The sequence below is a fragment of the Argentina silus genome, assembly GCF_951799395.1.
Source record: "Argentina silus genome assembly, chromosome: 5".
NCBI classification, from domain to species: Eukaryota; Metazoa; Chordata; class Actinopteri; order Argentiniformes; family Argentinidae; genus Argentina; species Argentina silus.
Window position 1 is genome coordinate 5,225,974 of NC_139659.1, and position 14,113 is coordinate 5,240,086.

At 47.2% G+C, this 14,113-nt stretch overlaps 1 protein-coding gene across 1 annotated transcript in view; it reads left to right on the forward strand.

The window, feature by feature from the left end:
* The window catches only part of astn2 (astrotactin 2), a gene marked incomplete at both ends in the record, with an annotated part of 256,443 nt that overhangs the window by 222,619 nt on the left and 19,711 nt on the right, over positions 1-14,113 (forward strand). Inside the window, 2 exon segments of the mRNA XM_083669850.1 lie at positions 480-570; positions 572-629. Coding sequence (XP_083525976.1) covers positions 480-570; positions 572-629 — 149 coding nt within the window.

The window sequence follows — 14,113 nt, forward strand, 5'->3', positions numbered from 1 at the left end:
TTGGGGGCTCCTGTTGGAGTCATAGCCATCCTCCCCAGGGCTCTAACCAACCTCTTTAATTGCTGTCAGTCTAACCCCACACCCCCACCCCCCCTCGCTCACCAGCACAAAGGAACATGAGGCTCTGTTCTCTCTCCAATAACACTGCTGTGACTCATAGACGCACTGGCCTATACACTCCTGATATTGTTCCTCTACTGAGAAAGTCATTGTGACCTGGGGAACTTTGAAAGGGAGAAAGAAAGTCTTGAATGGACTTTTCACTGTATGAAATCCACACTGATCTACTGTATGACTGGACTGATGAATTATGAATTAAATGAAATGTATATATACTGTACATGTTTACAGATATAGGCAGTTATTGAACAATCCTAAACAATCTTTTGAAGATGGCAATTTGCTGTTATACATACAAATTATAAATATATAATTTGCTGATATCCAACTGAAAAATGATACCTGATACCCCCCCACAGACTGAGACTGGCCCCCCACCTGGAGCCTTCTAGCACCATGGTGGCTTTGGAGTGGCTGGACGTGGAGCCTCTAATTGGCTGCAAAGTGTCTGGATTACATCATCCAGCACAAGCGGGTGGAGGACCCCTCGGAAGCTGAGATCTACACAGGTAAGGGGTGGTGGAGGTGGTGGAGGTGGAGGAGGTGGTGGAGGTGGTGAAGGAGGTGGATGTGGAGGAGGAGGCAGAGGTGGAGGTGGTGGAGGAGGTTGAGGTGGAGGAGGCAGAGGTGGTGGAGGTGATGGAGGTGGAGGTGGTGGACATGGAGGAGGTGGAGGAGGCAGAGGTGAAGGTGGGGGAGGTGTTGGAGGTGGAGAAGACAGAGGTGGAGGAGGTTGAGGTGGAGGTGGTGGAGGTGGAGGAGGATGAGGAGGAGGAGGATGAGGAGGTGGAGGTGGTGGAGGAGGTGGTGGTGGAGGTGGTGGGGGTGGAGGTGGTGGAGGAGGGGGTGGTGGAGGTGGAGAAGTCAGAGGTGGAGGTGGCGGAGGTGCAGGTGGGGTTGGAGGAGGTGGTGAAGGTGATGGAGGAGGTGAGGTGGAGGAGGCAGAAGTGGTGGTGGAGGTAGAGGACGAGGAGGTGGTGGAGGTGGAGGAGGCAGAGGTGGTGGTGGAGGTGGAGGGGGTGGAGGTGGTGGTGGAGGAGGTAGTGGAGGTGGAGGAGGGAGGTGGTGGAGGTGGAAGAGGCAGAGTTGGAGGTGGTGGAGGATGAGGAGGAGGTGGAGGACGAGGAGGTGGAGGTGGTGGAGGAGGAGGTGGAGGAGGTGGTGGAGGAGTTGAGGTGGAGGAGGCAGAGGTGGAGGTGGTGGAGGAGGCAGAAGTGGTGGAGGAGGTTGAGGAGGTTGAGTTTGAGGTGGAGGAGGAAGAGGAGGTGGTGGAGGTGGAGGAGGTGGAGGACGAGGAGGTGGTGGAGGTGGAGGAGGCAGAGGTGGAAGAGGAGGTGGAGGTAGTGGAGGAGGAGGAGGTAGTGGAGGAGGAGGAGGTGGTGGAGGTGGAAGAGGCAGAGTTGGAGGTGGTGGTGGAGGTGGAGGTGCCACTGGTGGCAGTAGAGATGGATGATGATGGCATCATCAAAGGTCACAATCACTTTGGTAGATGTGTTTGGGGGGAATGGGGTTGTCTTGTGTGAGTTTTGTGTTGCATTGTTATTGCTGAAACTGTGCAGCATCAAATGAGCATATTCCTATAAACCACATCAGTATAAACATACACTGGTTAAACATGTTCTCTCTGCCTCCATATTTGTCTCTCACCTCTGGTTGAATCTGGTATTGACACGTGTTAATCCTCCATTAAAGCCAGAGGTGAGCTGCTTTAGCAGCCATGAGCCACTGCTGACTGATGGGCCACAGGTGTGATGTAATGGACAGGAATATCCTTCGGTGAAACAGCACACAGGACTCAGAAGAGTAAATATAGCTACCTGATCACTCTGTTGATCTGGTGTGATGACGTCTATCGAATGACCTGCATCCCTCTGTGGTCACCTCAAACGTAAGCTTACTCATTCTGTGGGGGAGTCAGAGGGAGAGTTGGAGGGAAGAGGGGAAAGAGGAGGTGGGGGTGAGGAAGTTGAGGAGGAGGAGGAGGAGGAAAATGGCAGATGGGGCAGAGTGGTGGGGAGGGGGAGGAGAGGGGAGAGGGGTGGTGGGTAGGAGGAGGAGGAGGAGCAAGAATACAAGAATGGATGTGTAGGTAGGCAGGGAGGGAGCGGAGAGGAAGGGGGAGAGAGGATGAGGCAAGCAATTTGACAGTATCCATAATTGGTGCTGCTAACCTGCCCCCTCAGGCTAGGGGGGTGAGTCACAGCATCGCAGATATAATAAGAATTTATTAAGAAGTGGAACAAAAATGAGGGAGTGTGGAAGTAGCTGTCACTAACGCGTGTGCTTGCACACACACACACACACACACACACACACACATACACACACACACACACACGGGCACTGATGAGGCTCAGTGGCGGACACAGATACTCAGCCTGGCAGAGGTGTGGCAGGAAAGGGCAGATGGCATGTGGGTGACTCACCCCTCTGTCCTCGACCATCTCCTCTCTCATCACTACAACTCTACCCCCCACTGGCAGGGTCGTCCAGGATACAGATCAGAACATGACGTCTGTCTCTCTCTCTCTGTCTGTCTTCGTATCTACACTCACCAAACACTTTATTAGGAACACTATACTAATACTGGGTAGGGCCTCCCTTTGCTCTCAACAGCCTCAATTCTTCATGGCAAAGATTCCACAAGGTGTTGGAAACATTCCTTTGAGATTCTGGTCCAAGATGACACGTTTGCATCACGCAATTCCTGCTGATTTTTCAGGTGCACTTTCAAGCTGTGAGTCTCCCGTTGTACCACATCCCAAAGGTGTTCTATTGGATTCAGATCCGGTGACTGGGAAGGCCACTGAAGAACACTGAACTCATTGTCATGTTCATGAAACCAGTTTAAGACGACTTTTACTTTGTGACATGATGCATTATCATGTAGAAGATGGGTAAACTGTGGCTATGAAGGGGTGCACATGGTCAGCAAAAATACTCAAATAGGCTGTGGCATTCAAGCGATGATTGATTGGTATTAACGGGCCCAAAGTGTGCCAAGAAAACATTCACCACACCATTACACCACCTCCACTATGAGAAGGTGTTTTTTCTCTCTCTCTCTCTCTCTCTCTCTCTCTCTCTCTCTCTTTCTCTCTCTTTCTCTCTCTCTCTCTCTCTCTCTCTCTCTCTCTTTCTCTCTCTCTCTCTCTCTCTCTTTCTCTCTTTCTCTCTCTCTCTGTATGTGTTCCTTGAAAGACTTGGAGATGAGAAAGGATGTCAGTGTTTGTGTGTCTGCGTGCGTGTGTGTGTGTAATCATGAGAGAGAGAGAGAGAGAGAGAGAGAGAAAGAGAGAGAGAGAGAGAGAGAGGCGTTGGCATGGCATCTCTCAGGCCCTCTCGATTGGAAACATCCTCAGGATCATCTATCATAAACCGTAAAAACACCCGTCTGAGCTCGCTGCCTTTTTTACGCCACAGATTGAATCAAACCCTCCATTGTTCTCTGAAGGGGGGGGGGGGGGGGGTTGGGGGGATCAACAGTGCTGATACAAACTTGGAAGTGGTCTGGGAGGTGGATTTATTAAATAATAGGGACTTCTTAGAATAAGGAGTAATTCTCCAAGACTTTGGGAAGAGGAGACGGTGTGCCCAGCCAATGATACTGTACCCTTCTCCTGTACAGACATCCGTGGGCAGATGGTTTGATACTGTAGCTACAGCATAGAAAACCAGGCTTAGTATCGTTTACGTCGCCACCCTTTAGATTTCATTTCAAACCCTCTCTCGGGAAATTCATATCCTTCCCCTATACCGTTGACCCGTTTGGTTTTAAAGACCTATACTGAAGTCCTGTCTTGGAAAATAGTTTGTGTTTTATATTAAAAACAGAGAGAGAGAGAGAGAGAGAGAAGGGAGGTGGGGGGGGGGGGGGGGGGGTTAGATATGAAGAGCAGGTATTGAACTTTAGCCCCAGTCCCTGGTCACCTGATGGCTTTAAACTGCAGATGAGACTTCCACAAAGCACCGGGCGATCAAAACCAGACCGCCTCGCTCCCACTCCACTCTCCTCGGCCCCCGATCTGGGCCACACACCAGCTTGATACACCTGCCAAGTGAATTGAGTGCTGTTCAAACTGGAGTCACTTTAATGTCTCATATGTCTGCAGGTTTGTAGTAGGTACGAGACCCTCCTGTAGTTAAATCTGTTTTAGACTAAATGGCTTCGCATTCAAAAAGATACTTGCTGCATCGGCACAATACGAAAAGGCTAGTCCGAGGGCTTCGGGATACGTCTGGGTGTGTCAGCTAAAGCAAGATCCACATCTAATCGTTTGACACAGCACATATTCAGAAATGTCAATATGGTGGTTTTGCCTTCATAAGGAATGCTTCTATGGGGATATCAACAGTGCATTGGCTAGATCGCTTACATATACATGTGTTGTAACTCTGTTATTACTTAATTTGTGTTATGACAAACCATACAACATGCAATTGTCAAATTACAATATAATCATGTGTAATATGTTAATAATATGCTGTTATCGCAGTAATTACACTGTTACTACACAGGTATCCATCTGAATTGATTGTGTTGTAGTCAGGTGTAGTCAGACCAGACCATCTAGTAGAGTAGCACCACCTTGAGCCACATCTGCATTAATCATCACCACCTTTCTGTATCCTTAGATCTGCCCCTCAGATCATTGGGAGTGGTTCATAAAGCCTGAAGCTGCGTCAGTCGTTCCTTCATTCTGGCTACTCCCATCTCACTCGCAAATCTCCCTGCTGAGGTCAGAGAGCAGCGAGAGAGAGAGATGGACTGACTCCTTTGATGTGCTTGGATAGTTGCCTAGTCTTCAGTACATAAATCCCACTGTGTATACGATTCCTACGCCCTGCGATCTCTCCACTGGCAGCCCATCAGTCACCCGCTGGTCCCCCCCAGGTAAGGTCTCTCCTCCTGGGCTTCAACAGCCCTCTGAGCCCCCTCCACCCAGGGCTTCCACAGCCCTCTGAGCTCCATTCACCTAGGGCTTCAACAGCCATTCTGAATACCCTCCACCCAGGGCTTCAACAGCTCCCTGAGCCCCCTCCACCCAGGGCTTCAACAGCCACCTGAGCCCCTGAGCCCCTGAGCCCCTGAGCCCCTGCCATCCACTCCCTGGCAATAAGCAGGCCTCAAATACCCTTCTAACCTCGCTCCTCCTCCTATCAGTTACAATCTTCATCTTCCTCTTTTTTTTTTTTTGTTATCTCTGTGTCCATCCTCTTACTTAATAAGATCAATAGTTCATTCCCCTGTAGCTCTTTAACCGCAGCTAGCTGCTGTTTGGAATGGCAGAGAGATCCCATGAACACGTTGGGTTTGTAAACACGGAGGAGAGGTTAGAGCTAGGCTAGGTTTCGCTTGGCAGTGACTAACCTGAACAGAAGCAGTCTGGGGCGGACTGTAACAGTGGTTCGGGAGGGATTGTGTTACCTGTGGGTCTTGGATAATGGTGAGGGATTCGGACGGGTATTAGTGGCTATAATGAAGTTATAGTGAGTTTTTTTAGAATTTAGATTTTTGGCGATAACTTCCTAAACCGGACCCCTGTATTAGCTGTTCTTGTTGTGTAACGTCCACACTACCCTCGGTGATTGATGAACTGCAGAAAGGTAGGAGTAGATAAAAAAGAAAGAAGTAAAAGGAAGATGAAAGTATGAAAGGGTAGACCCTTCCTCCTCAGTTGCTCCTCAGTTGTCAGTGGAGGTAATTTCTCCCCTCTCTCCTTAAAAGCCTCTCATTTCCCGGTCGTAAAGCCGGGACTTCTTCCGCCAGACAGGTACATGTACGGTCAGCCCTGGTTCAGCCTTGTTAACTCTTAGCCTGATCTCTCAGCTACGCCACAGAAACTAACTCATCATCATAAAACGGAGAATCCCATCTGAACCCAGTTCCTTAAACTTACCAGCGTGAGATCTGAGGTACGTTGAAACGCTTGGAGGGAAACGCTTGGTCTCGTATATGTTGGAGAATTAAGAACACTTACTGTCTTCCTTTTTAGCCGATTCCACTTTCTTTTGACCCGCGGTTAACAAGCACAAGAGTACAAAGTTTAACGAGACGGGAAGCATTTGTTTCATTATCTTGTCTAAGGTAGTGCCGAGTTAAGTGCCCCTTCGCAAAAGTGACAGTTTGCATTTCTGTTAAACAAACAAGCAACACTGAGCATCAACTCGTTATTCACTGGTTGGCCAAGCATCCGCCCTCCTCCCCCCCCCCTCCCCCTCCCCCTCCCCCTCCCCGCTCACTCTCTCCACATGTTGTTGTGATATCGCGCAAATTTCACAACCAGCCCTGGTGATCACCGGAGGGCGATTGACTCACTGCCCGCAAATATGTTTTGCATTTACTAATCAAACTGGGTACGAGTGTTTAGCGTTATGCTGACCAACGACGGAGAATGTTCTAATAACACTGTCTATAAACACAACTTTATTGTGTTTCTATTGTGTTCTGAAAGGACCTTACCTACCTTGGTGCTGTTGCAGGCTTTCTCAATGTGGTAGCAGGGTTACTTGGTGTGCCTTCTCTGTCCCTCCCTTCTCTCTCCCCCTCTCCCTCTCTCCTTATACAGTATATGGGTCTCCGGGTTCACTCTGTGTGCCTTCCCTTTTCCTCATTCCACTCTTCCTCTCCTCTCCTCTCCTCCTCTCCGTCCCTGCCTCTTACAGTATAAGGTGACAAGGACCACAGGGAATGGGGTCTTTCTTTGATATATCTCTTCTTAACAGCTTCTGCCAGAGACCACTTGGGTTTATGCAAGTCAATATTTGTTGTTTCAGTGCGAGGGACTTATTGAAATTCATGTTGGTGTATTTTACTATAGTGTGTGTCTAAATATTTGTAACGGCCTTTGGCTACACTTTGGAGTCCCCCACCTCCCGCAGCCCTGAGCATACCGTTCGAAATGGAGAGAGAACGAGGAATGGAATGGTATCAAACACATATCAAACACATGTGTTTGATACCATTCCTCATTCCATTCCATCCATTCCACCGAGCCCATGCTCTGGTTTCTCCCTCCACCAGCCTCCACCGGTCTGCTCCCTAGCATGTGTGTTATGCAGGAGACTAACTCAAGACAGGAGGGAGCTGGGGAATCTGTCTGTTCAGTCAGGGGCAGTAGACCAAACTGGAAACAGACTGGCTGGAGCAGAGAGGAGAGACTCCCATGTCACAGTTTAAAATACATGGAGATACAGGATTGAAGCTAGTCAAGGTAAAATTCAGACATACAGTATATTTATAGGTCACTCATATTAGTATTAGAGTAAGCAATGTTTCAGGTTTTTTTTTAGTTTAATTATTTCCGTTTGGTTGAATCTGGTCTTTTCCATTGTGCCTACTCTACGTTTGGATGAGTGATCAGGGCACTGTGTGATGAATGAGACCTGGAGGTACCTCTAGGTGGCACAACAAGACAGAGGCAGGATGTCTGTTAGATTACCATATCTAACTAGACTGGTGTTTTACCCTCGTCGGATAGTAGGCTTGACTTTGACACAGTAGTAGAACATACAGTACACCCAGGCAGTGGGCGAAACTGATTCAGAGCTCTGAGAAGAAAATGGAAAATATTCCTTTAATGTATTCCTCTAATTATTATTTTTTTCACATATATATATATATATATATATATATATATATATATATATATATAAAAGATCAAAGAGATACATAGAAACATATATCACTTAAAGTGAACAGAAAGGTTCACTTTAAGGTTTAAGGAAGCTTCGTCCTGGCTCTTTGAATAAAGGGTATGCTGTCTTTTTATGGAAAGAATAATCCCCTGTCATAAACCAAGTCTTCTAGTTTTCTAGGTACTCTGAATCCCTGCTCTGACGCTGTTCCAGGGTTCCCTAGAAACCGTGATTGTTTCAGCTCAGCATGGCTACACCCTTGGCTGACATCACAGACAGGTTAAGGTGACACGTTCCTGTGAACCCGTCCTGCTCATCATCATCATCATCATCATCATCATCATCATCATCATCATCATCAGCAGCAGCAGCAGCAGCAGCAGCGTAGTGCTCTCACACTCCTGACTAATTAAAAACCTGTCAGTCTATTTGTGTCACATCAACGCCATTTGACACGTGATTTAACAGTGAGGAGAGCGGAGGGGAAGAGAGGAAAGAAAAAAGAGTGAGAGGAGAGAATTGAGAAGAGGGGATGATAGAAGATGAGGGGGGAGGATAGAGGAGAGGAGAGGAGAGGAGAGTAGGGTGTAGAGGAGTGGCGCTGGAAGTCACACGCCAATGATGTCACCTCACACGGCGCTGTCAGACAGCGAGATGAGCTATTTGATCTTTTTTTATTTTAGTCCTAGTTTCATCCCCTCATCTCTCATCCTCCCATCTCTCCCCGCCAGCTTATCTGGATCTGTCACAGTCATATCTCCCCCCCCCCCCCCCCCCTCTCTCTCTCTCTCACTCTCTCTCTTTCTCTCTCTCTCTCTCTCTCCCTCTCTCTCTCTCTCTCTCTCTCTCTCTCCCTCTCTCTCGCATCCCTCCCTCCTCTCATCCTCATCCCTCTCTTCTCCCATGGGGTCAGCCGTATCCCTTCCCTCTCCGGGGCCCTCCCTAGTTTATGTAACAACTCCATTATTGCTTCAAGCGGAGCGCACTCTGATGCGTCGATAAGCCCCCATTCAAAGAGATTCAATTAAAAGGAGATAAACAGTGTCCTTGAGGATGAGAGCAGATAACAGATTGGAGTGACACAGCTGACTCTCTTTGTTTTGGTAATTAAAGATGACCTCATCGCTAAAAATGGCTGCCGGTTGCCTCCTCATCACGAGCTTCGCCATCAGCAGATTGGAGTGCAGGCAGGGGGCCAAGGGCTTTCTTTCTTTCTTTTTTTTTCTGTCTGTGTGCCACACACATAGTTACTATCTGTCAGGGCAACTCTGTCTCTCTCAGCTCTCAGACTACTTTCTCACTGCATTTGCACTCTCATATACACACAGGCGTGTGAGCACACACTCTCGCTAACACACATGCGAACAAACAAACTAGCACGCACACACACACACCCACACACACACACACACACACACACACACACACACACACATGCCCTCATAGAAGATTGCAAGTTATTATTATTTATTTATTTTTCTGGGTGAGAGAATGTTTCTTTAATTGGTACAATACTGTACTATAATGAATTGAGTTTCAGGAAAGGTTGCTGTTTGTCCTCAACACTGGCAGATGATTGTGGGGACCCTCACCACTGCTACATGTCTTGCAGTAATACCCCACACAGGTAGGCCTATGTGTTGGCCCTTTGGACTTGGCCAGGACGGATCCATGACCGTAGTTGATGAGCAGTGGAGGCTGGTGGAGGTATAAATCAGAGGACGGGCTCATTGTAATGCATGGAATGGAATGAGGAATGGTGTTTGATACCGTTCCGTGTTTGATACCATTCCTCATTCCATTATATGCATTACTAATGAGCCCGCCCTATGTTTTCTACCTCCACCAGCCTCCCCTGTTGACCAGTAGGAGGTAGACGGACATTGCAACCACATACTGTGCACTGCTCCCTGGAACATTCTGCCTCAGCCTCTACCCACATGCTCCATACATCAATGCACTATTATGTAGCAGAGATGATTTGGAATCACGCTTCCAGCCTTGCCTTGAGACATATGAAAGTGTCTCCCTCGGACCTTGAGGATGCCCTCTTGGCCTAATGGTAGATGCTTGTGTCTTGCACGTGGGTTCGAAACCCCATCCCCGTCACATATACATGCTACTATCTCTATGCAGGCTTGTTTGGGAATCACTACCGCCTCCGCCTGGATACCTGTCCTGATGTAATCTGGGTTAATACACCAGGGGATGTTGTTTCCACTGACGACCAATGACATATTGGTGCCATGCCAACTCTATCCCATAATGAGTCCCATTACTCAGTTCACACAGGAAGAGAGACACACAGCACCTTTCAAGGAAACCCCTTAGTGACTACATCAGTATGGTCTCCAAGGAAACCCCTTAGTGACTACATCAGTATGGCCTCCGCCAGCGGCCCAATCTCAATGTTTACTCCATTCTAACTGTGTCTCCTCTCCTCGCCTCCTTCCCAAGAGGGGAGGAGGAACCTCAGATCCTCTCTTCCAATGCCTTTGAGATGGAAGAGAAGAAAGAGGACTCAAGGAATCATGGACAGACGTCTGAGACCCAGACAACTCTCCCTTTGCAGTAGCACCTGCAGTAGCTACGAGCTACACCTACCAATATGGAATGAAGGTTGAATTAAAGTTGAATCTCAGAGTGTCTTAACTTTCGCATCCGGCTCTCATGTATGTCTGTCCACACACACACACACACACACACACACTCACACACACACACACACACACACACACACACACACACACACACACACACACACACACACACACACACACCTTGGTGTTAGTGTTCCATGTTAGACATAATGAAGGTAGGAGAACATCTCCATCCAGAATTAGATATGACCATTCATTATTCACATGCTGTACAGTGTGTGTGTGGGTGGTGGGTTTAGGTTAAGTGAAGCGCATGTAAACATATATACAAGCCCATGTGCATTATGGTTACAACATACAGGATATAGTATAGAGTGCTACATCCATATTGTATACTCTATTGTATACCCATGACGGTGGAGCTATGCTCAGTGAACTGAACTAGTAAGGTCCCGAACTTCATACGTTATTTATCTCCCCTTATAAATGATCACAGGAGGATCTGTCGTTTTCACAACTCCTCCACCCTGGTCTGTTCTGTAGGGATGCAGGTGCCTAGCTAGCGATACTGTGGTCACAATGACGGAGCTTGCTTTCTCCTTCCTTTCTCTTGCTTCGCCTTTTTAGCCTCTCCAGAGAGCTTTTAATCAATGAGTTAGCGTGGAATGCAGGGCCTTGAGTCTCTGGGCTGAAGCCATAATGGTGATTGTGTCCCGGGTAATGAATTGAATAGACGCAATGATGTCAGATTAGCAAATGGCCTTTTGGAAATTCAGACCAAGGGTTCAGTCACATTGGCCGTCTCCCCTCCTGTCCCCCCTCCCTCCCTTCCCCCTTTCCTCCCTCCCTCCCTCCTCGCTGACTGGAGAGAAGCTCTTATTCGGCTCCAAAGGGCATCCTGTAATTTTTGACTTTGTCTGCGGACATATTTAGCGATGAGATGGAGAGAGGAAAAGAGAGAGGGAGAGATGGAGGGAGAGAGAGAGACTTAGAGATAGATATATCAGAACTATGCAGCTTAAGATTTAGAGGAATGATATTTTGGGCTTTGGGATTTTTGGAGGATTTCTAGTTTTTTTTGCTTTTACGATTTATTTAGCAAATCAATCATAATTGATTTTGAAAGTGGATTCATTTTGAAATTGCTGATGTCTGTCGTTTTAATATATATATATATATATATATATCATTGGCATATCATTGGGGCGATGCACACCCACACACACACTGAATTGGGTGTCCTGGCCTGGTGTGACCTTGTTGTGACTGATTTGTCAATCAGCAGCGGAACCCTAACCCTATCCCTACCTAGTAGAGACTGAGGCTCTACAAATAATTGTGTGTGTGTGTGTGTGTGTGTGTGTGTGTGTGTGTGTGTCTGGCATGTGTTGTGTCTCAGAAAACGCACGCACAGACTAGCCCTAGAAACGTGAGTGGGCCGCTCCTCTACCTTCCGCCAGGCAAGCAGGACTGACACGTAACAGCGGTTCTACTGATATCCTATTAGATTGACTTTTTAGGTCACATCATGATCTAGATAGATCGAGACTTCCGTCTGATGGATGTCTGATACCTTATTGTCCTCTTTGAACTGTGTGTAGAATGTATCACAGGTTCTAAACTCATCTTTTGATGAATGAATACGACAGTGTCGTAAAAGTGTCAGCTGTGTTACCCTGAAGGATTAACAGCAGATTCCTTATGATACTGTATGTCTCTGTCGTTAAAGCATCATGGACCGAAGTCTCCAAGGCGATAAATCATAACAGATGAACGTGTGCTATTTAGTTTAGCTTAGTATCTGGCGAAACAGCTTTATTTTTGAAAAACACTCTCCAGTATGGTTACTACTTTTGCCATGTCCGTGTTATTCATGGTTGGAATAGAATAGGAAAAGGGAAGTAACTTGAGCTAGCTTAATCTTTTGTTCTTTTTCATGTTTTCTTTTTTCCCCCCTTCCTTTCCTTTTCTTTCACTTTTTTTAGCCCCTTGTTTGTATTTTCTTCTTGGTGGTTTGCTGGGCCCACTGGACATTGTTTTTAGGGTTTCTGGGGGCTGTGGCTTGGCTGTGTGTGTGTGTGTGTGTGTGTGTGTGTGTGTGTGTGTGTGTGTGTGTATGTGTGTGTGTGTGTGTGTGTGTGTGTGTGTGTGTGTGTGTGTGTGTGTGTGTGTGTGTGTGTGTGTGTGTGTGCGTGCGTGCGTGTGTGCGTGTGCGTGTGGGTGTGATGGTGGGTGTGTGGGAGGAGGGGCGGGGGGGGATTTTGAGGGGGGCTGGGATTTACGTCTTGAGAGAACATTCCAGAAGCCCCCACACCAAGTGTTCATTTTTTCAACCCCATATCTGTGAGGTCTCGTTTGTCTCCGACTTGACACGGTCTAATTGTTAAAACAACACTCATGCTAACTGGCAATTTCAGCATGTGTGTGTGTGTGTGTGTGTGTGTGTGTGTGTGTGTGTGTGTGTGTGTGTGTGTGTGTGTGTGTGTGTGTGTGTGTCTGCGTGTGCATATTGGAGGCGAGGTTTAGCATTGTATAACGCAGATGTTTTTTGAGTAGCTTTCCTTAACTTAACTTAACAAAGACAAACAAAAAGCTTTCCAAAGTGTTTTGACTGATTCAGAGGACAAACTGGTTCAACAACAACAACAGAAATTTCAGCCCTCCTGCCGATACATTCTCTCTGACTGTCCAACCAAGGGTTTGGTTTATTTACCTCAGAAGACTGCTGCAATCTATCTTGTTCAGACATCTCCCATGCATGATTAGAACAATATGGAGGATTATGAGCAACTGGACCTGAGTGAAGACTCTGAGCCCTTCATCCTGGAGATTAGCTCCTGTTCCCTGGGCACCTACATCCTACAATCTGAAGCCATAATGGTGATTGTGTCCCGGGTAATGAATTGAATAGACGCAATGATGTCAGATTAGCAAATGGCCTTTTGGAAGTTCAGACCAAGGCTTCAGCCACATTGGCCATCTCCCCTCCCTCCCTCCCTCCTTCTGTGGACAACGTGATGAGATGGGGAGAGAGAGAGAGAGAGAGAGAGAGAGAGAGAGAGAGAGAGTCTGTGTCACGTCTTTCTATACAGTACAGTAGATAGCAGAAGGCCCAGTTCCAAGTTGTTCTCTCCATTGTGGCTCCGGTACAAAAGGAGGTTTTGCTGTTCATTCTTTCTTACTTTGTTTACTTGAGGCAATTGGCTGCAGTGCTATGTCTAAGTTTAAGGGTACTTTTCTGGACTTCTGTTCTCTAACCCCCCCCCCTCCCCCCACCTCTTTTTCTCTCCATCTCTCCTGTGGCCAGGTCTGTCTTTCCTTTTATTTTTTTCAAGTTTTTTTCTTTTAGAGTGTGTGACAGTGAGCGTCAGCCAGTTGATGAGGATGGGGAGGGGGGTGGGGGTACTGTTTAGGAGGTGTGCTATAAGTGGCTAAGATCCACTTTAATCCAGTTCTGAGAAACTGGACGGACAAAACTGCTGACATTTGGAGATATACTGTATTTCCCCGATTTTGATGATAAGCTATTTTTTTGCTCGTTCAATGGAGTATGGGCATTTGTGGTTTGTTTTTGCAGTATGGATGATCCATGCTATCGCTCAGTTGACCCTTTTCACCTTTTTCTTTAATGATTTTGTAAGACAACACCCACACAAGGAGCATAGGACTTTGTATTTTTAACTTGAAGTGAATAGAGTTGCATAGCAAGTCTGCAGTTTTTTTTTTATTGATCAGGAGTACATGTGAAAGCATTT